Here is a 25,796-nt window from a genome sequence, read left to right as displayed (position 1 = left end):
TTTTGGGGGGTAAATCTCATTAATTATATTAATTAATTATTATTAATTAATATTAAGAATTAATTATGAAAGGAAAATTTCAGATTTAAAGTAAATTTCTTGAACGGAAATGCCTCTTTAACTAAATACATTAAATACTGTTGTTCATTATGTTTGGTGAATGATTCATAGTTTCAATAGGATGAAAAAATAATTTGTTAACAATGATTCTATTAAAATGAATATGTATAATATAACAAAATTTACAAAAATTATTTACCTAGTTTAGAAAGTAAATATTTTTACATTACAGGGTTGGTGTGTCTTCTGTCTTGTCTGTTCAACACTGACTTCCACACAACCTAACACATATCACACACAGACCGATCACACTCAGTCCATGAACAGGCAAGACAGAAGACACACCAACCCTGTAATGTAAAAATATTACTTTGTAAACTAGCCCTGAAGATGACCTAGTCCCTAGGTCGAAAGCTAGGCAGAATAAATGTATCACGACTGAAATGGCAATTATTTTTTCATCCCTACATTAAATACGTTTTTTTAAAAGCGATTTTCGCTGTAAATGAGAGGGAGAATTTACGTAGAAGTGTAATTTTGAAAAATTTATAAGATTTCTAGTTAAAAAAAAGTATTTTTAAAATAAAACGGCATTCCGACAAATTGTTAGTGAAAACAGCTTAGACATGGAAAATACTCCAGGAATGTCCGGTCGACTTCCTGTTTTATAACCTAAATAGTGTTTAAAAAAAAAAAAAACCTCTTTGGAGGCGCCATTAAATTTATGTAAATATCTAGATTTTTCTGACGTTCTTTTGATGTAAACAAAATAAAATAAATTATTTACAATCTCTTTGTAAATCACGTGACTCACGTGACTTTTTTTTTTATGAAAAGCTTAATGATGTCGTTGATTTTTATTCGTCGTGTTAATTGATTTGGCTGATCGGTTTCTTTTTCAACTTTCATTCGACATTAGCAGCGATTGAATAGAAATTTCACAATTTTCCGTTGCACACACACCGAGTCGTAAAAAAAAAATCACTGTTTCGGATTCATTAGACCTCATTGAAAAGAAAATGCACTATTGCAAGTGAAAGTAAAATGTATTAAATACCCTGGTATGCAAAGTATGTTTGCCACAACGGAAGTAACAAAAAAAATAAATAAATAAAAAAACAACTCCGACCGGAAACACATGGTCCAATATGGGGGCCCAATATAGGTGAATTATTTACCTTGAAATAAATCGACTGTAAAAAAAAATCATGTTGGTAAAACTGCCTACACGATGATCTACAGATTTTTTTTGAATAAATCAACAACGTTACAATATGTATTAATCAAATCTAATACAAAGTATATGTATTGTTCTATATAATAATGTATTTGTAAGTTACGTGTTTCATTATTTAAATTTGTTATACACATATTTTTACGGATACAGATTTTAAGGACGTCATAGTTTTTACTTATTTGTAAAATTGTTACAGTATTTTGGGATTATTTAATTACGTCTGTTTTTTTGTTTTTTTATCGTTCTCAAGATCTGAATCATTAAAATTGAGTAATTTCTGTAATTATTGGTTCAGTTTAGTTACAAATTTTGTTTTTATTTTAAATGCAACTTTCCTATTGGTCAAGGACGAGCCGAGAATTTTTTTAAAATTTAAATCCGGGTTATCCGTTTGAATTGAATAATTTCAGAATAACTAATCTTTTATTATTACGTATTGTAATTTAAGGCGCGTCAATTGGCGTTATTGGTGTTTCTTTTTGAGCGCACAGCCGTCCTCCGGATAGTGTTCTCTTGATATAGACGACTTTGAGCTGTTTTGAGCTCAAAGGAAAAGAATATTTAAGAGGCGGGAGCTGGATTTTTATTGTTATTGCTCATAGGTTTTGGTGACCAAATTCAGTATTTAGAAGAAAGATTATTCCCAATTTCGGTCATAAGCTTTCGACTTATCTGAGTCTAAGTCATCAGCAGCGCTTTTGTGCTTATTAACAATTATAAAATTGTTTACATTGTTAACATCAAAGGTTGGGTGAAAGGTCTTCTGTTCTGACTGTTTACTGAGTTCCTAAATCTTTTTAATTATTGATACCATTATTATGGCAAGCGACCAAGGCCCTTCTTATGACTCTTAGCTCATATCTCCCCCCCAGAAACTCGTAAGGTCTACCATGGTTACAGTAGCTTTGAGCATGACTGCTAAGTCGTCAGTTATAACTGATATCCTAACCATTTTCTTGCGAGAGAGGTCTACTACGTCCATAACGCTAATATTAGGCTCGCTGGCCTATTTACTACGAGTTGTCCACCATTTACATTAACCGTTCATCACGCTCTGCACTGGAGGCTGTGACTGTCAACAAGAGGAGAAACTTGTCTCCGTCCCGAAGCAGTTTTTTTTTAATCTTCTATGAAAAAAAACAAACTTCATCCTAATATTCTTAATCTAGAGTTCACCAAAATACTGCTGCAAGTAGCTCAGATGTCCTGCGGAACAGTCTTGAGTTTGGAAGGAAGACCCTCCTATAGATCACTCCCTCGGTAATTTTTTTTTTCTGACAGCTTACATGAAACGATGACATCGATAAGTGATTTCCGTTCTCCGTACTCTTGCTGAAGCATAATTCTTAAAAGTGATAATTCCATAGCGATTGACTTTTATGCAGAGGAGGGTCATCAGATGCTGTCACCGTTTCTTTTTGTTCATTCCGCCTACGTCTGAATCTCTAACCAGTTTATTAATAACTGTTGAACTAAGTTAAGTAATTAGATATATGTATATGTTGACGTAAACTCATACACATAGTTATACATACACCCAAATAATGGGATTCGGTCATATGTTGAGTCACTGGTCTCTAAATATTACAATGAAACCAGTCTAGGATGTTGTTTCTTGTTCGCCTTGTTTGCTTAAGAATAAGACACCTATTAGATAGAGTTCTTCCACTCTGTGGTTGGTTGGTACGCCGGATGTCTTACAGTGAACCGGATTGTTGGGATTTCCCTTCCAGATTTAACGCCCCCTCGGTAAACTGATATTCTGATTCAAGTTGCTTATTTTCTTCTGCATCTAGTTGATCCCCGACTGCAGTTATAATAAGTTCCATTACTTTCTTTTAATTGCATCAAATTTATTTTTAGATTTAAGATTGATTTCTGTTTCAATTAAGGACATCTTTTATTTTTTTTAGAATTTATTGTTGGTTTTTTAAAAATTATTTTATAATTTATTAATTAAAGAATTTTACAGTAGTCTAATGCATGAAGCAAAAGTGTTTATATTATACAATATGCATTTATTGAATTCTTTAATTAAAACTATACAGTTAAGTTATGCTAAGGGTAAGCAAAACCCGCAACACTTGCATGTATTTCTGTATAATCTACCCTCTAACCCCTGGGCATGTTTCTTGAATTCAATCTATGTATTTTAATACCTTTAATTCTTACGTTACCATTAAAATATCTTTAGTTCACCCCTTTTTTCATAGGTTTTAAAATATTTCATTACACCGGAAGGAAGTGGACAAATTGCGGGTTCTTAAATCAATATAAATATCTTTTTAATTAATAAAGCTTTGCCCATAAATGAAAATTAATTTTCAAATAATGATTAATAAAATATTAAAACAAAAATTCTATTAAATTTTGTGAATTAATTACAGTTATTAACTAATAATCGGAAATTTTATAATTTATTAATAACTAAATAATACAAAAAATAGTTGTGAAATATAATAAATATTTAAAAAAAACAAAATATTATAGTTGGAATGTGACTCTATTAGCATAACTTAGTAACCATCATCTGAAATCGTGGCAGCTTCCCTCTCTTTATCTGTGCTATCTAAATCTACATTTCTCTTCTAGATTTTTTTTTGTTTTCCAAGTTAATTGAATGTGCAGTTTATTAAAATGCTTAATGGCACCTTTTATTACGTTTATTTGCGAAGTTAGGAGATTGGTTAGCTTGCTTTAAACATTTTCAAGACAGTTTTTTTGGTTTTTGTTTTAGTGGAAACATTAGAATATAAGATATTAGATTTTATTCAAGTATTAACTATTCATTTTCAAACTTAGATTTTATATTTTATTTATCCTTTTATTGAGATTTACACCTGTACCCACAGGACACAATAAGTAAATGAGATAAATGTAAGTGTACAGTAACGTGGCAGACGTGAATGACGGTCATCCAGTGATGGCCGCCATTAGTCACCCAGTTGGTCACGGGGCCAACGGCGCCTCAGCCGTCTTCGAGGATTGGAGGGTAGTGTAGTTGAAGATAAGTTTGCAGCTAAAGGGTTGGAATGAAATGAGAGTTTTTTTGATGAAAATTTTTTGAAGTTCGGAGATGAGTGGAATTTGGAGATCTGTACGAGGGTCGTTTGAAAAGTCCGTGCAAAAATAAAAACTACTTAATTTTTGGGGGTAAACCTTTTTTATTTTTCAACATAGTCTCCTTTTAGGCTTATACACTTCGTCCAACGCTGCTCTAGTTTGTTGATCCCTTCCGAATAATAGGATTTGTCCAAGTCTGAAAAATAGCCATTCGTTTCTGCAATCACCTCCTCGTTTGAATAAAATCTTTTTCCCGCCAGCCATTTCTTCATATTGGGGAACAAATAGTAGTCCGTGGGAGCCAAGTCTGGAGAATAGGGGGGATGTGGAACGAGTTGGAACCCTATTTCCATTAATTTTGCGACCACAACTGCTGAGGTGTGAGCTGGTGCGTTGTCGTGATGGAAAAGGACTTTTTTGTGGGCCAATCGTGGGCGTTTTTCTTGCAGCTCGGTTTTCAAACGGTCCAATAACGATGTATAACATGCACCTGTAATAGTTTTACCCTTTTCCAGATAGTCGATGAGGATTATTCCTTGCGAATCCCAAAAGACAGTCGCCATAATCTTTCCGGCCGAAGGAACGGTCTTCGCCTTTTTTTGGCGCAGATTCCCCCTTGGTAACCCATTGCTTAGATTGTTCTTTGGTCTCAGGAGTGTAGTGTTGTATCCATGTTTCATCCACAGTGACGAAACGACGCTTAAAGTCCTGCGGATTCTTCTGGAACAGCTGCAAACCGTCCTTGCAACACTTCACCCGATTTCGTTTTTGGTCAAGCGTGAGCAATCGCGGCACCCATCTTGCGGATAGCTTTGTCATGTCCAAATGTTGATGCAAAATATTATGTACCCATTCATTCGAGATGCCCACAGCACTAGCAATCTCACGCACCTTCACTCTTCTGTCATCCATCACCATATCATGGATTTTATCAATGATTTCTGGAGTAGTAACCTCAACAGGGCGTCCAGAACGTTCAGCGTCACTTGTGCCCATATGGCCACTCCGAAAATTTTGAAACCACTTATAAACTGTTCTAATCGAAGGTGCAGAGTCACCATAATGTTTATCAAGCTTCTCTTTAGTCTCCTGAGGCGTTTTGCCTTTCATAAAGTAGTGTTTAATCAACACACGAAATTCTTTTTCGTCCATTTTTTGAAAATCACTCGACTTCCTCGATTCAAACGAATGCCAAACACAAAGAATAGACCGATCTGGCTGAAACTTGGTGTGTGTTCTTCCAAGAGATGCTACTAACTAAACATAACCTCGATACGCGCCAGTGGTGCTATCTCTCTGACTGCACGGACTTTTCAAACGACCCTCGTATGTATTGTGTGGTTGCTAACATAGAATGGAGCGTCTACTATTTTGGATTGGAGTGTTTGCAGTCTATTGATGTTGGATTTTTTTAGCTGTTCCGTAAAGTTCGAGTCCCTAAGTCCATATTGGTGTGAGAAGAGCTGTATAGAGTCGTCGTTTGTTCTGTAGTGAGAGTTTTGAGCGTTTGTCGTAGTAGTCTGGCTAGAAGTTTTGTATCGTTTGTTTAGTGTTCGGTATGTTTAAGTCTCGTATGGGGGTTCCAGGTAAGTCTCTTGTCTAGGTACATTCCAAGGCACTTAGATTAAAATTTTTTTTAGCTTTAGTTAGGATCGCATCCTGGAAAACGTATCCAGGATACTTATCCGGGTCTGCTCCAATCGTCTTCGTATAATAGTTTTTAAAAGAGAAGTTTCAGGTTCGCTGTTTGTTCAGGAAATTCTTGATTTTGACAGTTTTGGGTTGCACATATTTCCTTCTTCTAATACTTACTAACCGGAAGTATTGTAATCGCGTAGATTTTACGTTTCGAGTCTTCGCCGGAAATAAAGATTTTTGAGGTGACATCCATCCCCCTTAATAGTAATTTTTTCCCCCAATTTAGTCATTGCGTGTAAGTGTGTCGGTCTGTCTTTCAGGAAGGAAGTAGCCTCCCATAATTTAAAAAAATCACTAAATTATAAAAATTTTAGAATTTATTTTAAAGGCCATCACCGGAACTTGAAAAAAAAACACTAACCAGAGGTTAACACAAAATAAATTTAACAGACAAACAAACATACTTAGTACAGAGGGCTATCCAGATTTAAGGGTGTTTGGACGGCCTTATAAGGGTGGGGGGAGATAAAAAAAAAAGGTTTACACGATTCACAAAATGTGCATTTAGGCCTCAATCACTTTTGGCCTCAAACTTTCGAGGAAAAGTATTCTTAGCAGATTTATCTTCTAATTTTCGCTCCAGTGTACTGTCGGCCTCCTGATGACAGTGCTCGCTCGTTATAGACAACTCTGACCTTCACCTCCAAGTGAGTAAAAGGGCACTTACTCGCAGAACTAATGCATTCCCTAACTAATTCATTTTTGAGTCACTACCCATTTACTTACATTAACTCTAATAATACAAAACAATATAAAAGTAATCATTTAAGTATTAATTTCCTGATTGTATTTATAAAACAAAATTTAGATTACTATACTGTTTACTATAGTAAACAGTATTTTCTTTTGTAGTACGCATATTACAACCGGAAATTATATCAGATAAGTGGAATCATTTTACCCTCTCTCTCTTCCTAAAATTACACTGCGCGGATATATTTTCATGGAATTCAATTATTGACACATACCTACTACAAGAAATAACTTCCGCCATTATTAGAGCCACTTGTTGTTTGGGAGAGTTTAAAGATCTTGTTTTTTCAGAATCTTTGCTCTCTTGTTATGTGTGAGTGTGTGTATGAGATAGAGAAAGAGATTTTAGGAGAATAATTATTCTAGTAAAATGTCAATGTATTTATTTTTATTTTTTCTATATTGGTTAACAATTTGAATGCAATTTACTCCAAGTCATCAACATCCTTCTCCTCATCAGCATGAACTTCATCAACTATCGAGCCTTGACATCCTGCAAGATGCTGTACCGCCAGTCATCTGGATTTAGTGCGGCAGCCTTCCAATTCCTGGATGCCAGGCACCGCTTCTGGCATCTTCTTTTGCTCGCATAAATCCAACGTGTAGCCTAGGACGTCTCAATTTTCTTTTACACGGTCCAGCCTCTTCTCCATAACCTTCTCTTTTGGAGAGGAGGATTTTTCTATATTGGTTAACAATTTGAATGCAATTTACTCCAAGTCATGTAACCATGTCCTCCTTTAAACTTCTCCTCATCATCATTAACATCATCAACTCATGAGCCTTGACCTCCTGCAAAATGCTGTACCGCCAGTCCTCTGGATTTAGTGCGGCAGCCTTCCAATACCTGGATGCCATCACGCTTCTCTTAGTCGCATCAATCCAACGTGTAGCCTAGGACTTCCCAATTTTCTTTTACACGGTCCAGCCTCTTCTCCATAACCTTTTTTTTGGGGGGGAGGGATTTTGGAAGTGTCCATCGTAAAATGTCCAGCCCACATCTCAACCTTCCTTCTCTGGTTCCTGGTACAGTCGCATTACCTCCCCGATTTGTCTGCGGTCACCAGGTTGAACAGGGATTTTGGAAGTGCCCATCCTAAAATGTCCAGCCCACATCTCAACCTTCCTTCTCTGGTTCCTGGTACAGTCGCATTACCTCCCCGATTTGTCTGCGGTCACCAGGTTGAACAGGGATTTTGGAAGTGCCCATCCTAAAATGTCCAGCCCACATTTTAACCTTCCTTCTCTGGTTCCTGGTACAGTCGCATTACCTCCCCGATTTGTCTGCTGTCACCAGGTTGAACAGGGATTTAGGAAGTGTCCATCCTAAAATGTCCAGCCCACATTTTAACCTTCCTTCTCTAGTTCCTGATACAGTCGCATTACCTCCCCGATTTGTCTGCGGTCACCAGGTTGAACAGGGATTTTGGAAGTGTCCATCCTAAAATGTCCAGCCCACATTTTAACCTTCCTTCTCTGGTTCCTGGTACAGTCGCATTACCTCCCCGATTTGTCTGCTGTCACCAGGTTTAACAGGGATTTTGGAAGTGTCCATCCTAAAATGTCCAGCCAACATTTTTAACCTTCCTTCTCTGGTTCCTGGTACAGTCGCATTACCTCCCCGATTTGTCTGCTGTCACCAGGTTGAACAGGGATTTTGGAAGTGTCCATCCTAAAATATCCAGCCCACATCTCAACCTTTCTTCTCTGGTTCCTGGTACAGTCGCATTACCTCCCCGATTTGTCTGCCGTCACCAGGTTGAACAATCTCCTCTAGCTGCTGATTTTTTTTGTAACCCCCCCTCCCTCGTACAAATGATAACCTTCTTCCGCCCTAATTTACTTAATGCATTGTAAATACTTCATTATTTTTTTTTAATACAGTTTTTTTTGTGTCTATTGTCTTCAACCACCTGTTAAGTAAAAGGTTTAATTTTAATCCATATTTTTTCAACGTAAATTGCTTCAAGAGAATATCGTTCTAGTGTTCGCACTAAATTAATTTTCATTTTAAATCAATTAAATCCCTACAATTGATTTCAGTGAGTCGCGCATTCAAATCGCTAAAGTTGATTGGAGAAAGTTAAAAAATAAAAAAATCATTTATGTAAATGTAATTACAAAAAATTGCCCTAGTCATCGTTAAATTTGCAACTCCAGATCGCTAAAACTAGTTTTAACGAAAGGCCGTTTACTTTTTTATTTCATATCATCTTCGTGAATAGTATTCAACTACTCAAGCATTCTTCAACTTGTACAGGAAAAGTTATCAGCTGTTTTTAATTTTTAAGTAGAAGTGGGAGACATGTTTCACTGCGCTCTTAGAAAAATAAAAAAAAAAAGCGTACTGCTAAGCAGTTCAACCAAATCTAAACAAAAGCAGCTCTGAAAGCTAAGCTTTTTACAAAACGTGTCTCTAGAGTTTCTTTTCCAATGATTGGTTAGATGTATTTTTAAAAAATTAATTCTTTTAATATGTATTTTTGTTCTCTGTAAGGAAGAAGTGCTGATTTATGATTGCGTGTTTACATTACGGGGAAAAATCTAAAATTTAGAGGGAAATTTACACGTGAGATTTGTAGCAGACTAAATCTATATTTAGAATTTTTATTGGCCGTTTACTGCAAATGAATTATTGGGGAATTTTTTAGCTCAAATTTTTTATTTTTTTTAAATGTATTAAGAATTAATCAAACTAGAAGACTTTTTCCTTATTACCTTATTTTTCCTTATATTCAAAACATTTTTTTTATTAATTTATTCATAACGGCCACAGTAACTTTTCCTTAAAGTTGTCTTAATAAAATTATCCGAGTAGAGTGCAAACAACCTGAGGAATTACCTAAAGGAAATAGAGAATGGAGTTAACCATTTTCCTTTGAGGAGAAGCTGTAGGTATCTGAGGCTGGATATCCCAATTCCAAACAACACGAACAACACTGACTTTGAATTATCAACATTTTTCCAGAAATATCTGGTTACGTACACAACTGTCTCTCTTTTTACTACTACTCTCACAACAAAGTCAAAAAATGTTGCTCAAATTGGGAACATTTCCGAGAGAATATCTTCTTTTGAAAAAAACAAAACAATCTCTACCTATTTCCGCTCTAAGATGTACCCCGTGATCGAATTTCCGGAGGCAGAAAAGAAATTGTATCCAGTACAAGTTTTAGATTTACTTGTTATCCGGTGCGCTACCTTTGGGCTCTTCATAGATAGCCGGCTCACGTGGAACCCCAACACACTAGACTTAGAAGACAAGCAATGACACAAAATGTGCAAAAAAACGAACCTGTTTTACAGATTACTTGGTGGACGACGCTACAAATTGCCCATTGAACTCAAACGCTTAATATACAGTAAGTACTATCCTCAAACCTATGTGGACTTACGGACTAGAGCTGTCTGGAGTTCAGTCAAACCTGTGAACATACGGACTGTACAAGACATTTCAATCAAAACTACTGCCGACAGATAGTTGACGCTCCTTTCTACGGTGACTAACCTCACTCTTCTCTATGACCTCAACATTCCCATTCATACAAACAACTCGCCAAGACGAAATACCAAAAATTCCATACTGCTCTCTCTACTTGCTCAAATCCTCTCATTTGCGAAGTTAGGAGATTGGTTATCTTGCTTTAAACATTTTCAAGACAGTTTTTTTGGTTTTTGTTTTAGTGGAAACATTAGAATATAAGATATTAGATTTTATTCAAGTATTAACTATTCATTTTCAAACTTAGATTTTATATTTTATTTATCCTTATATTGAGATTTACACCTGTACCCACAGGACACAATAAGTAAGTGAGATAAATGTAAGTGTTCAGTAACGTGGCAGACGTGAATGACGGTCATCCAGTGATGGCCGCCATTAGTCACCCAGTTGGTCACGGGGCCAACGGCGCCTCAGCCGTCTTCGAGGATTGGAGGGTAGTGTAGTTTGCAGTACTATATCGTTCTCTCTCTATTCGCTCTAATCCTCTTGTACTGTCTCTCGCCTCACCTGACATTCCTTGACAGTCCTCCTCGCCGACTGAATCGCCAGTAGTATACTGCTCTCACCTTGCTTTAATCCTCTTGAGCAGTCTCTCGCCCCCCCCTGACATCCCTAACAATCCTCCTTCGCCGACTGAATCGCCAGTAGCCCCCGAGACTTCCTTGCAGTCTGAAGACCTAACCATCATTAATATCCCGTGGAGAGTGCTACCGCTGGGTAGTTTCTCTCCTCCTGCCTTTCACGCATCAGTTCATCTTTCATTTTTCCTATTTACGTTTTCAGTAGAATACTAAGTTGGTAGCTAGCTATTTTGAAAATTCCTGATTATAGTCTCTCTAAAATTTGTTATTTGAAAAAAATAAGATTTAATAGACAATACAGGCATGCCATTTAATTGGAGCAGAGAGCTTAAACAGTAGTTTTTACTTACTGTTCATTATTTTTGGACGACTGATTCATAGTTTCAATAGGATGAAAAAAAATAACTGCCAGTTTCAGTCATGATATATTTTTTATTATGCCTAGCTTTCCGACCTAGGGACTAGGTCATCTTCAGGGGCTAATTGACAATGTAATATTTTACATCATTAAAGGGTTGGTGTGTCTTCTGTCTTGTCTGTTCATGGACTGAAGTCAAGACAGAAGACACACCAACCCTCTAATGATGTAAAATATTATTGTACATTGACAATTAGCCTTGAAGATGACCTAGTCCCTAGATCGAAAGCTCGGCGTAATACAAAATATGACTGAAACTTGCAGTTATTTTCATCCTAGAATTTTTTAACTTTGAAAATGTTAAAAAATAAACAAGAGTATCCTAGAAATAGAATAATTAAAAACAAACAAACATACGTGTAAAAAAGAAATAGATTTCACCTATTCAAGTACTAAATTTGTAGATTACTTTTAAACGCTATCATATTATACAACAAAAAATTAAAGTAAAAAGTAGTAAAAATAGTTCTACATAAACACCTAAATATGGTAGTTTCATTTCAACGGTCATTATTTGGCGTTCGTAATCGTATATTAAATAATAAATAAAACAAAAAACATAAATTAAAAAAAATGGGACTTCACTAATTGAGTTCTAGTTCCTGTAATATCTTGTCGCCCTAGATACCAGGAGAATGGGTGTAAATCTACGACTCTCGGCCATCAATCAGTACCAAGTTTAAATATGATGCAGTAAAAAGTTTTTGAAATGAAGTCGACGATAACTTCTTAAAAAATTAAGGGGGCCCCGAGAGGTTTGACGCTTCTAATTACGGCAGAAAAGATGGTTTTTAGGTTTTAAATTATCTGTATATTTTGTTTAATGAAGCAAAGATAAAGCAGAAAAATGGTGTCCAATTCCAGGATAATTTCTTTAAAAAATAACTTGCCATAGAATAATTACAGTTTCTAATTCTCACGTGATGAGAGGCAAAAAAATTGTTTATTTTAAATTAAAATAAAACAAAATAGTCCAGAAATTTTAATTCAATTTTTCCAAAATTGGCTTGCTTTTATTTTTAGCGTCAGAATTGTGTGACGTAGAAGTTTCTCTCCAATTATTACTGTAATTATGGTGACGTCATGAGGATATTACGTAGCGCAGGGATTCTGGCGTTTGCTTAGAATTCAATATTGTGGGTGATTTTCCTGCCAGTTGTTTAATGCAGACAAATTTGGAGCGTTTTTTTTTTTACTTTTTTTTGGAAACGGAAATGTAGCAACCAAGTCAGATTTTTATTATTGATTTTTCTGTTTCTAGAAATATTCGCTTTGATATCCCCCCCCCTAAGACCCTAAAAGTAGTTTTACAAATTAGTTTGTCCGTCTGTCTGGAATGCGAGATCAGCATAGAATCAAAAGCGGTATAATCGTAGAAAATTCAATCTAGACTGGGTGCGACCATCGTATCTCTCTCTCTTCCCCCCTCTCCACTTCTCACCGGTTTATTTGTGCTACAATCAGCGCTTTGGTGCTATAAGTAGCAATGATAGAAGTAAATGGTAGATACAAACGAGTGGAGAAGTTACCCAGTGGTAACACTCCAAAACATTAGACTGTTACTCCACTCTCTTCACTTGAGAGGAGATCACGAGGCCACTGTCCTTTAAGACGTCTTGTCCGGGTTATTAGGAAGAGTTCTAGAAGAAAGATTTTAAGCTAGAGGATTTGCTGCGTATGATTGCAGGTAGAAGTAAACGAGTGGAGAGGTTATCCAGTGGTAACACTCCAAAACATTGAACTATTTAATCACTCTCTTCACCAGAGAGGAGATCACGAGGCCACTGTCCTTTAAGACGTCTTGTCCGGGTTATCAGAAATAGTTCTTGAAAAAAAGATTTTGTGAGCTACAGGATTTATATGAGATTGCAGGTGAAGTTTTCTATATCGTGTTTTTAGCGACTTGTGTGGTAAATGGAAAGTTAAGGTCAGGGTTATTAGGAAGAGTTCTAGAAGAAAGATTTTAAGCTAGAGGATTTGCTGCGTATGATTGCAGGTAGAAGTAAACGAGTGGAGAGGTTATCCAGTGGTAACACTCCAAAACATTGAACTATTTAATCACTCTCTTCACCAGAGAGGAGATCACGAGGCCACTGTCCTTTAAGACGTCTTGTCCGGGTTATCAGAAATAGTTCTTGAAAAAAAGATTTTGTGAGCTACAAGATTTATATGAGATTGCAGGCTCAAATGGAGTTTTCTGTATCGTGTTTTCAGCGACTTGTGTGATAAATGGAATGTTAAGGTCAGTGTGTATAGTTCAGGTTGGGAGACAACAAAATGGAGCGTTTACAAATAGTTGGAAGTATTTTAGATTGTAGCGATTGAATCCTTTGGAGATAGGAGCGTTTGGTTGAACCCCACAGCTCTATTCCATACGTCTAGATGGGTTTTAAAATAGAAGTATAAATCCAGTCTTTTGTTATCCATAGACAGTTAAGGTATATCGTCTAAAAGTCTTTTAAGTAGTCGATAGCGTCTGTTTAGTTCTGTTCTTCCAGTGTGGTGGTTCCCAAGAAAGTCTTCGGTCTAAGTAAAGCCCAAAGTAGTTAGGTTGGAGACATAAAATGGGGCATTTACAATGGTTCGAACTATTTTAGATTGAAGGGACTGAATCCTTTGAAGATTTGTGCGTTCGATTGAACCTGAGAGTTCTATTCCATTAAAGGAAATCCCTGTATAAATTTTCTATGACGCACTTCTCATGAACTTATAACTCCATTTCAGAACATCATCAATTAATTTTGTCTGACATTGAAAACAATTTTATTACGTTTGTAGCTGCTAATAAACACTTTAGTTTTATTTATAGAGAATCTTCCTTAGTCTGCCAGACTCCACATGGTTTAAATAATTTTATTTATATGTACCAAAAATGTACAGGAAATTCCCTGGAAGTTTATTTAGTAAATAACCTTTTTGCTTTTTTTTATATTTGGATTTCCCGTAGGTTGTTAATTTTTAAATTTTACCGTTTTCTTCGATTGCTTTAATTAATTCTATTATTATTATTTTTTTTCCCCCACCATTAGTTTTGATCGTTAACTCTGCCAGAGGGGAAAAATAAAAAATAAATAAGTGCTTACATAACGTTATATACGTCACTAATTTTCAACACTCCTGAATCAACGGCAATCGTGCCAAATATTATTGGAAAATAACACTATTTGGCGTAATCTGAATTGACCCAAAATTGTTTTTTTTGTGGAAAGTGTTCTGCATGTTTGTATTTGGCTGGGATATTAAATTCTAGAATCTAAACAATAACACTGTTTATACGTAATCTAGAATCTTAAAAACAAGCTAAAAAAAAAAGCTGTTTACGAGTACATAAATGATGTTGTATATACGTGTATATGTGTGTGACAAACTATTCCATTAATAATAAATAAAACTATTATTGTAGTACGAGGGTCGTTTGAAAAGTCCGTGCAAAGTCAGAGAGATAGCACTACTGGCGCGTATCTAGGTTATGTTTAGTTAGTAGCATCTCTTGGAAGAACACACATCAAGTTTCAGCCAGATCGGTCTATTTCTTCGTGTTTGGCATTCGTTTGAATCGAGGAAGTCGAATGATTTTCAAAAAATGGACGAAAAAGAATTTCGTGTGTTGATTAAACACTACTTTATGAAAGGCAAAACGCCTCAGGAGACTAAAGAGAAGCTTGATAAACATTATGGTGACTCTGCACCTTCAATTAGAACAGTTTATAAGTGGTTTCAAAATTTTCGGAATGGCCATATGGGCACAAGTGACGCTGAACGTTCTGGACGCCCTGTTGAAGTTACTACTCCAGAAATCATTGATAAAATCCATGATATGGTGATGGATGACAGAAGAGTGAAGGTGCGTGAGATTGCTAGTGCTGTGGGCATCTCGAAAGAACGGGTACATAATATTTTGCATCAACATTTGGACATGACAAAGCTATCCGAAAGATGGGTGCCGCGATTGCTCACGCTTGACCAAAAACGAAATCGTGTGAAGTGTTTGCAAGGACGGTTTGCAGCTGTTCCAGAAGAATCCGCAGGACTTTAAGCGTCGTTTCGTCACTGTGGATCACCCTCGGACTACTATTTGTTCCCCAATATGAAGAAATGGCTGGCGGGAAAAAGATTTTATTCAAACGAGGAGGTGATTGCAGAAACGAATGGCTATTTTTCAGACTTGGACAAATCCTATTATTCGGAAAGGATCAACATACTAGAGCAGCGTTGGACGAAGTGTATAAGCCTAAAAGGAGACTATGTTGAAAAATAAAAAAGGTTTACCCCAAAAAATTAAGTAGTTTTTATTTTTGCACGGACTTTTCAAACGACCCTCGTATACTGTATGCAGTAAACTGACAAATAGTTCGCTTAAGTTAGAATCCGATATTTTGTCTGTACGATCAACTTGAACATTATTACTAGAATAGTTTTAGAAAATTGAGGTTTTAGTTGCAAAACATACGAAATATAATATATACTCGTATAATTCGTACGCAGGCGCCACGGTAGCCCAACGGTTAGACGCGAAACCTGCAATGCTAATATTCATTCTGGTACTGGGTTCGATTCCCGGTCTTTAGGCCTTGGATTTTATTTAAAGGTTAGTAAAACAAAAATTTATAGTAAAGTATGTTTGCTAGTCGCCTCCGTCCACGACACCTAATTGGTAGTTGGACGTTAAGCCCCGCCTGAAAAAATAGATAATTATTATTTATTTATTTATTTATTTATTACTTGCTTATAAATACAATTTGTAGCAAGGGGTTTGACCTAAACATATATTTACAATAGAACTTTAATCACAAAATAAAATACCTATTCTGTAAACAAATAAACTGAGATCACAAAATGAAGAAATAAACAAAAGTAGATTAACATGTTTTTTCCATACATGAATTCTTCTTAATAACAAATTTGCTGGTATTATATATATATATTAAAAAGGGTAAATGTACACAAACTGAGTTAAAAGAAATATACTGGAATCATAAAAATAGAATTAAAAAAAATAATAAAAAAAAAAAAAAAAAAAAAATTGAATAAAAATATGAGAGTATAATAGAAATGCCTAAATATCAGATTCTTAATTACACAAAATAAAACTTCTTATTTTTAACGCTTTAGTTGCATAAATATCAAATTCTTAATTATTCAGAATAAAACTTCTTATTTTTAACGCTTTAGATACATAAATGTAAACATATTTCACTTGGTGCTGACTATCAAAAGATAACAGATTTTCCATAACTGTTTTAGATGGAGGCACATTAATATATTCTATTATGAACTTATACCTTAAAGCATCGAAAATTGGACAAGTTATTAAAAAGTGCATAATATTGTCCTTGTCCTCCTTGCATAGGGGGCAAGGCGCCTCTGAGTTAAACTTATATACTTTCCCATCAACAAATAGTTGGGGCTTTTTCTGGGAAAACAGTCTAAGTTGGCAGGCAACCCGGGTCACATTTATATTACATTTAAAATGAATATATTGTTCACTTGAACCAAAACTGCTGATGTTTCTAAAAATGGAATTAAATTTCGAATTTATCGCAATGTCAACGTCCTTACAGATGAGGTGATTATTGAAACTTGTTATAATGCCAGGTACTCTGCTAGAAATGAAATCTATATCTTGTTGGTCAAATATATTTTCGGCACCAATAATAATAAAACTTTTACGCGTGTTTTTGACCCAGTTGAATGGAATGCTCCCATTGTCAATATTTGCTAAAAGCGCTTCACAGCAGATACGAGGAATTCTTTCGCGTGGCATAGTCAGGATCTTCAACCACCAAGAGACAGTACGTTTAAAAACTTTCGATATTATATGTATAATCCCAATTTCAAGTCTCACAAAACAGTCAGGCGTGTTTCTAGATAGCCTCATCAAATTTTTGTAAAATCTTAGCGGTATTCTTTCTGCAATCTCCGCATAGCGGAGCCCCCATAACTCTGATGAATACAGGAGTACGCTAGAGACAAGAGAATTAAACAGATAATTCTTTACATCCCAAGAATCCGATTTTATCTTCGATAACAAAGAGAGTACGGAAGAAACCGCGATTGAGCTTTTATTTTTAAAATGTTGGGCCGCCTGCAAGAATTTACCCGATGTCGAGAAAGGAACACCCAGGTAGGAAAACGAATTAACAATTTCGATTCTTTCATTGTTACAAAAAAATTTTGGAATATTTGAAGATAATTTACCTTTATAGAAAGGCATAACAACAGTTTTGGAGGTATTAATTTGGAGATAATTAGTGTCACAGTAAGACTGTAGTAAATTGAGCTTAAACTGAACATCCTTTGGGGAGTAAGCGGCTATGGCCAAATCATCCGCATATGATAGCATTAGTAGTTCATTAGATTTGTCAATGCTAATTCCTTTGGCGCCCCTAATCTTAAAATATTCGACAATATTTGAAGTATACAAATTAAATAAAAGTGGGCTTAATTTCTCCCCTTGCAACACTCCCTGTGTGATGTTAATGGAATTTAAATCGTCATGAGTGTCTGTTAAGGTTAGTGATGCATATTCATACAGTGCTTTAATAACTCGTACCATTTTAGCACTAATACCCAATTTATATAATTTATTAAATAGTAAATTATGAGGCACCGAGTCAAATGCGCGTTTGAAGTCTACAAAAATTATATAAACACGTCTTTTACTAAATCTGAAATTAAGATTTATCGCGCTGGAAAGACTAAAAATCGCATCCATACAACCCCTACCCGGTCTGAAGCCGCACTGTTCCTCGGGAATCAAAGATAACTGTTCTGACCAGCTAAGTATGCGTTCATATAGTATTTCCGTGAATAACTTTAAGATATTATTGATAAGGGCAATGCCTCTGTAATTAAGGGGGTCTTTGGGGTCCCCTTTCTTGTAAAACATTTTTAGCTTGACCGCACACCAGGCCTGGGGGATTTTTTCTTCATTCCAAATTACTTTAAATAATTGTAACAGATAATGTTCCCAGGAGGGAGGTAATAATTTAAAAGCCTCATTGAGTATGAGGTCAAGACCGGGGGCCTTACCATTACTGCTTTTATAGATACTTCTCTGCAATTCAAGTAGATCTATGTCTTGATCCAAAGCAGGTTGATACGTACCAAAAAAAGTAAAATTGTAATCAACATTCTCAGGAAATATATTATTATAAAACGACCGCCATTCAGACATAGAGATGTTACAGTCGGGGTTCTTACGCCCGCGATACCAGCTTAAGGCCCTCCAGAACTCTGCAGGGTTATTTATCCCGGAAAATATTTTTTTCAAATTATTCTGAAATAATAATTTCGTACTTCGAATAAGACTGAAATGGTTCTTTTTAGCAGACAAATAAACTAATAAATCTTTTTCGGAATTGTTTTTCTTATATATCTTATAAAGCCGGTTTAGATTTCTCTTTGATTTTTTACAAGCAGGGGAATACCAAAGATTATTGTTGTTACTAATATTCAAGTTTCCAAAATTTATCTTAAAAATTTTCCTGATTATTCCCGCCTTAACGAGCGCGTTGTAAAGGGTACTGATCAAATTAGACGATAGAATATCGGCACTGTCGTGATTCACATAAATATTATTTGAGGTAGCAATAGTCTCAATGTAAGCATTCCATTTTTCAGAATTCACTCTATCTATATAATAATAAGAGGAAGTAAAAGGTTCGGAACGAACTTGGGAGTTGACATTGTTATCAAAGAATAAAGAAAACAAACACAAATTGTGATCCGAGTTACCAGCCACATTTACAATTTTAAAGTCCTTACTAATTAGTAATGTGTTATAATTAATCCATAATAAATCAATACAACTGCAGCCCCTCTCGCTTAGAAAAGTAAATTGGCCGGGCATATCGGACGGACTTCTGCCATTACACACAATAAATCCACTGTCTTCCATCAAATCAACTAAACACTTACCCCTTCGATCTGATATCTGGTCTTGAGAAACCCTACATGGGCTAAAATGAGAACCAGCAAAAATATCGCCATCTAAATTATTATAAAGGCCAGGTCTGGCGTTAAAATCGCCTCCTATGATTATATTTGACAATTCAAATTCGGCAATCAAGTCACTTAAGTGCACATTAAAGGTATTAATAATAAATTCATCCCCCAGACTAGGGCGCCAGTAATTAGCGCAAATAACATACGATTCACTATTGTAGTTTAAAAGGACAGAAAGCCAGTACTGACTTTTGTTTATAACTCTAAGATTATCAAATAGGCCATCACGAACTAATACGATTATTCCCCCACTACCTCTACCTTTTTTATAGTATTTACTAGCCGGGCAATTAAATATAGAATAATTACGAAGAAACAGCGGTAATTTAACCTCTTCATTGCAGCACCAAGTTTCTAACAAACATACAACATCGAATGACAAAAATAGTTTGATTTCGTTAGGGCCAAAATTATATAAAGTATTCAAACCTTTGACATTCCAGAAAACAATTTTTAAATCATTTACCTGTAATAAGTCATTATCTAATACTACTTCTTTCGCTGTCGATCTAAAAAAGAATCCGCTGATTTTCTACCTGATGTTTTCTGTTTTGGTGATCGCTTTTTATGACTCCTAGATTTATTTACTGCCTGTTGTTCAATGGTTTCCGTTGTTACGGGTTTATTTTGAGAAGTAGCACCGGTTTCAACTTCATTTGCCTCAAGCTTGCAAGACAGTTTCACCAAATCGTCTTTATTCCTAATGTGCATGATAGACGAGTTCTCATTCACACGAACCTTTAAATAGTTGTTATTGAACCAAACATACTTAATTATCTTACGCTGTTGTAGACGCTTAGCTTCTTGAAATAATAAAGAATTATGTGGAGACATAGTTTCATTCACAAAGATCTGTGATTTGGCTGGATCATTAAATAATTTAGTATTTAACTTAGTTTTCTGTAATTTTTTCTTTTTCAAAAACTCCTGCTTATCAATATCTTTGATAAATTTAATTAAAATTGGTGGAGGAAATTTAAAGTTGTTCGACTTAGGCTTGGCTCTAAAGTAGTTAGAACATTTCTCGCATATCTTGTCAAATTCAATTGCAGCCCCGACTTTTTCCAAAATGAATTGTAAATTCTCTTCTTCAGAGTAAGGGACATTTAAAATCTTTATAAAATTATATTGAGTAGTTTGAATAATTTCTTGCATTTCATAACAACATGAATCAATTAGACTTTTTAGCCTACTATTTTCCTTTTTTAAATCTTTATTTTCTACAATACATATCTTGACTGATCTTTCTAACTCCTGAACTAAATTAGTAACTTCATTTCTGAAAGATTTAATTTCATTCTTATAAGCATTAAACTCCTTTTTAGTGGAGGTTATTTCCTCTGTGATTATATCGAGCTTATCAGATAAAAGACTTAGGAACTTACGCTCACCAGAGGCACTATCATCGACAGTGAGACCGCCCACTTCATGACGTAATGCAGTTGCACTAGCCCCACCACTCATATCAGCACCTACGTACCAATTTATGCCAAGAAATACACTAAAAGTTATTATGTTCTTTTTCCAAATTATGCAATTAAAAAATTGAAATAGAACCTACAAAATCACACATTTGTTCACAGAAAAAAACTGACGAAGAATATGTAATTTTCTTCTAAAAAAACCACCTTAAGCCACTCAAAAAAATAAAAAAATATCAGAGTAATAAAAATACGTCTGTTCTCTACGAGAGCACAGGCCAAACTAAAAATAGATAATTACTAATACTACTATACTCTTCGTAAGCACTGAAAATGGGGGGAAAAAACCATCAGATGTGCCTACTTAATCGATTACCTCTTATCGCAGTTTACGCAATCAAATTTCCTTTGAAATTTGAAATTTTTACTAAAAATAGCTGACTTAAATAATATTCATACTCATATTACAGTTACAGCAAAATACTTTGCTTTGAAAATAAATAAATAAATACATAATTTAAGAATTCTCTCGCCTAATTTATTACAAATTAGAGAGCGTAGTAATACGATATAAATAACAGATAGCGGTAGTAATACGATCTCGATTAATAAATTAAACTACATAAAGTGTTTTTTTATCTTCGGATCAGATAAAAGATGAATTTCGTTGACACTATTACAATTAAGATAATTAATTTCTTATCTAATTTAATGCCAAATTTGTACAATATTTGTAATTGTTAGCAATGACAAAGTTAACTTGTTCTTTTTGGGACTTAATTAGAAAATTTTTTTAGCACTAAAAAATTGTACATAAATTTCAAAGAAACTTTACACACACTTTGTAAACTACAGTATATACTACTTACTACTAAGAAAACAAAGAAAATCGATTAGGTAACCTCGATTTATCCAAAATAGTAGATAATTCTTGTAAGGAGCTTTCAATAAGTTCCCAACAGCATTTCAGGGATACCCAAACTCTGGGATAAGTAGGGACTATTTTTTAATATTTCTGTGATAATTTTTTTTTTGAAATATTTAAAATGCATATTTTAGATTTTTTTTTTTTTTTTTTTTATTGTGCTCAAAGACCTTTAAAACTATAGTTTTTAAAGTCAAACTTGACTATTAATAAGGGCGCCCCGGTAGCCGAGCGGTTAAGAGACTAGACCCGCAATGCTAAGATGTATTGTTGGTTAGTGGGTTCGATTCCCAGTCTAGGTCTTGGATTTTATTTAATGGTTAATATGAGAAATTTATAGTAAAGTATGTTAGGCGGTTATAGGCTAGACCCGCAAAGCTAAGATGTATTGTTGGTTAGTGGATTCGATTCCCCTGGTCTAGGCCTTGTATTTTATTTAATGGTTAATATGAGAAATTTACAGTAAAGTATATTTGCTAATCGCCTCCGTCCACTACACCTAATAATTGGTAGTTGGACGTAAAGCCTGCCTGAAAAAATGGGCATTACTTTACTTTTGACTATTAATTTTAAAGCATCGGCTGTTTTATTTTCTGCTTTTTACGTATTATAAAGTGTTGCATTCTAGATTGATTTGAACCATCAAATTGGGGTCAAAATAAACAAAAAAAAAACTTAAGATCTTTATAACAAATATCTTCTTTTTTTTTATATCTCTGAAGATATCTCTGAATTCCAAATTTTATAGCTAAATTTTTTACGCAATTGAATTTAGTTTTAGTTTATATTTGTTCATTTTATAGTTATTAATACTGTCAAGATTATTTTCTTATCTTTAAAAATATTTTCGAATAAACTTTAAAGAAGTCCCAAGTTTTTATGTATTTCTTGATGGTTAAAACTAAGTTCTTAACTATAATTTCTCGTCATACTGTCGTATAACTAGCAGCGTTATGAGTATTAGTTTGTTTGTACATCTTTAGACTTATGGCTAGAGACTTAATCAAGTTGTATGAAAGCATCAGTGACGCGAGTGAGCCGATTTGAGAATGAGTTTTCACTTTTTCTTGGAAAACGGCTTTATCTTAACGTGGAAAATGGAAAACGCCTTGAAAACGAAGGAAAAGTCCTTTAGACGGAGCTTTTTTCTCGGAACTAATATTTCTAATCCATATCTTGGACCAAAAAAATTCATGGAACTTGGAATTTTGATTAAAAAAAAAAAAAATTAGCTTCGTATCTTTCAGGGCTTCTCTCCCACCCTTGTGTTGACAAACTGGGAATTACCATGAAGCCGGATCAACTAAAATAATTAAGACACTTCAAGTTAGTTTATTTATTTTTTTATTGTTAGCGTTAATCTGATAACAAGACTTCCGGTAATATAATCTGCGGTAATTTTTTTTGTTCGTTTCTTTTTTTTTTTATCCAAATTATTAGTTGGGGAAGTTTTGGTTGCGTAGTTTTCAGTTAATTTGGTTTCCACTAACAACCTATGTTTTGAATCCATAATAAGTTACCTTATTATGTTAGACTTTTTAATTCTAGTTCACGTAATTATTCTTTTTTTAAATTTATTTTTCATTATTTTTTTTTAAACTTAGCATTTATACTTAAAATTGTTCGTTTACAATAAGTTTTAAAGAATCAAAAATTAAAAAAAAAAGTCTAACTTATTATTGTTTCCATTTACAAATGATTCATACTTTAGTCAAATTTCGGGAAACCCGAAAATAAATAAGTGGTTTACAAAGGCGCCTTTGTAGAGTGTGTTCTGACGCAAATAATTTAATTGTTATATGCTTATATAGTTATAAACAATTGTGTAATTTTTTTAAAATCAATTCAATATTTAATTACAATAAAGGTTTTTATTAAAATTTATTACTTAAAATAGTTTACCTATGTTTCATCTATTTATTTAATAGATGTTTAGTCATTATTTGGTATTACATTTAAGTCATTAACCGGGGTGCTCTTTGATTGATTCATCCCATATTTTTTTATGACTATAATGATATGCACTTTTAGTTAGATAATTGTATTTTAATTTGTTTGCTTATTTCCTTTACGTCATTGTAAGTTTATTGGCGCCCAGAATCCTTTCAGAGTGATGACAGCGTTTGTAACAGTGTTTCCTCTCATCACAGAAAACTGTCTCGCTACCGGAAGACAGTAAGAATTAGAGGCTCCTCCTCCTTAGGGAATAAAAAAAATGTAGAAGAAACCCTGTGAGATTTGAACACCTGATGGCTTTACAAGACCATCGCGGCATCAACCGGAAGCTAATCCTTGCCGTGTCATTATAGAACACAACTTTGATCCCTAAATCCCTCTCCCCCCCACTGACCCAAATCAAACCCCCTCAAAAAACGGTGGTCCTCCCCCCAGAGTCCAAAAACGTTTTTAATTAATCTGTAAACTTGCGAATCTGTCTATCGGTACAGAATTTGGTCAGTATAATTCAAAAGCAAAATATTACAGGAAATGCAAATATTGCAGTCACTATTATACCTCACAAAATCCGACCGGAAATCTCCTATTTTATTTAAATCATTTTTTTTTTTGAAATTTCCCCATAAACTACTCATACTTTTTTCTTATGACGCATAGATTTTTCTAAAATTTTTATTTGCCAAATTTTCCTGGAAGGCATTTCTGTGCAAAAAAAAGAAAGTCTTAAGTGCCATTTCAGAATAACGTATGAACTTATCACCTATTGACGACAATATTTACTGAGAGATTTCATTTTTTCGGACAAAGTTGTATCTTTAAAGCGGAATAAGTACAATGAATTAAAGTCAAACACTTGTTGAAACAAATTTTAAGTTACATTAACTTTGATTTTTCTCAATACTACGGTCAAAAAAAAAAAAAGAAGTCTTGTGTGCCTTCAAATCGGTTTTTTACGTAACCAAATTTGGTTAAATAAACAATGGTTAAAGTTAATCAAACACAGATTTTGACAGAGTTAAATTTTTAATTTCACATTGTTTACATACTTTTTTGGTTTTGTTTACAGTTTATTATTTTAACCGATTATTAATTGTAAACAATTTTTTTTTTTTAAGAACCGGAAATACCTAAATGTTTTGAGCTTATCTAAGTTTCCGTTACTTTGTTTTTTTTGTTTTTGGTAAATTCTATTAGTAACTCGTGTTTACCACAATTATAATCAGGTTCTGGATTAAACCTAATTAGGTATGTTAATATTAAAAGATACTAACGGCACTGCTTAAAATACCTAGTTGCTTTGATTTTTTTTAAAGTATTCACACGTAATTTGTCTTTACAAACATAATATTCTGGTCTAAATATTGTATAGGAGATAGTGGACTTATCCTTGGGACTTCAAAAAAATAAAATAAAGTTGTTAATTCCAAAATTAAGTAGACTTAATCCATACTTCCAGGGAGCTTAGCGCTTACTAACAGATAACAACAACTTCACGCCATAATCCTTAAATGAGACAAACATTTTTTCACTTAAACTGCTTCACAAATCTATTCACAAGTATTAAATTCGCAAAGTATCTATTCGCACTTAAATTCTAAAGTAACAGAACTTGTCCACAAAGTGACAGATTCCCCAAATTAGGTCACACTTTCAAGATTTTGCACACTTATTGTTGTGTGTTGATTAGGTTAATTTAAGGGAAACGAAAATTACCTTGGATTTCATTTTAAATTTTCTTTTTTTTTTTTTTTTTTGTTAAGAATTTTGAGAATAACTTTTCTTGGGGCAGGGCGCAGAAAATTAGGGCTATTTTGAAGATTGATAAAGGCGGATGTACTATACCTTTTGACATGATGAGACCATGTTGTGAGAATGCTGAAAGGGTCTACACTGCGGATCTGCTCAGTGCTGAGGAACACATATACACACGACTGCTCAGTCTTAGGCCATACTACACTCACTTCAATCCTCGGAAACTCCCCCTCCAACTTCCAACAATATTCCCACCCATTTAATCATTCCCTCTCTTTTTCTAATACACACTCTTGAAAGTTTTTTCTCTCATTTTCAAATCTCTTTAATAATTATTCTCTTTCTCTTTAGAGTTGTCTTTTAATCATTTTCCTACGTATGAACGTCGTTAAATTAAACTAGAGATTAACATAAATATAT

General features: G+C 34.3%; 2 protein-coding genes across 2 annotated transcripts in view; one reads left to right on the top strand and one right to left on the bottom strand.

Moving 5' to 3' along the window:
• The window catches only part of LOC141460308 (uncharacterized), a 46,825-nt gene extending 30,275 nt beyond the window's left edge, over positions 1-16,550 (top strand). The window contains exon 2 of the mRNA XM_074140198.1: positions 16,488-16,550. Coding sequence (XP_073996299.1) covers positions 16,488-16,550 — 63 coding nt within the window. The remainder of the gene's footprint in view (positions 1-16,487) is intronic.
• Positions 1-25,589, bottom strand: part of LOC141461369 (uncharacterized) — a 95,678-nt gene extending 70,089 nt beyond the window's left edge. Inside the window, exon 1 of the mRNA XM_074142371.1 lies at positions 25,467-25,589. Within this exon, the coding sequence (XP_073998472.1) occupies positions 25,467-25,476 (10 nt within the window). The 5' untranslated portion in view covers positions 25,477-25,589. The remainder of the gene's footprint in view (positions 1-25,466) is intronic.
• Positions 25,590-25,796: the final 207 nt, after the last annotated feature.

This window comes from Rhodnius prolixus, unplaced genomic scaffold, assembly GCF_049639745.1.
Source record: "Rhodnius prolixus isolate KJV_2025 unplaced genomic scaffold, Rpr scaffold_6, whole genome shotgun sequence".
NCBI classification, from domain to species: domain Eukaryota; kingdom Metazoa; phylum Arthropoda; class Insecta; order Hemiptera; family Reduviidae; genus Rhodnius; species Rhodnius prolixus.
This window is presented reverse-complemented; position numbering and strand designations above follow the sequence as displayed.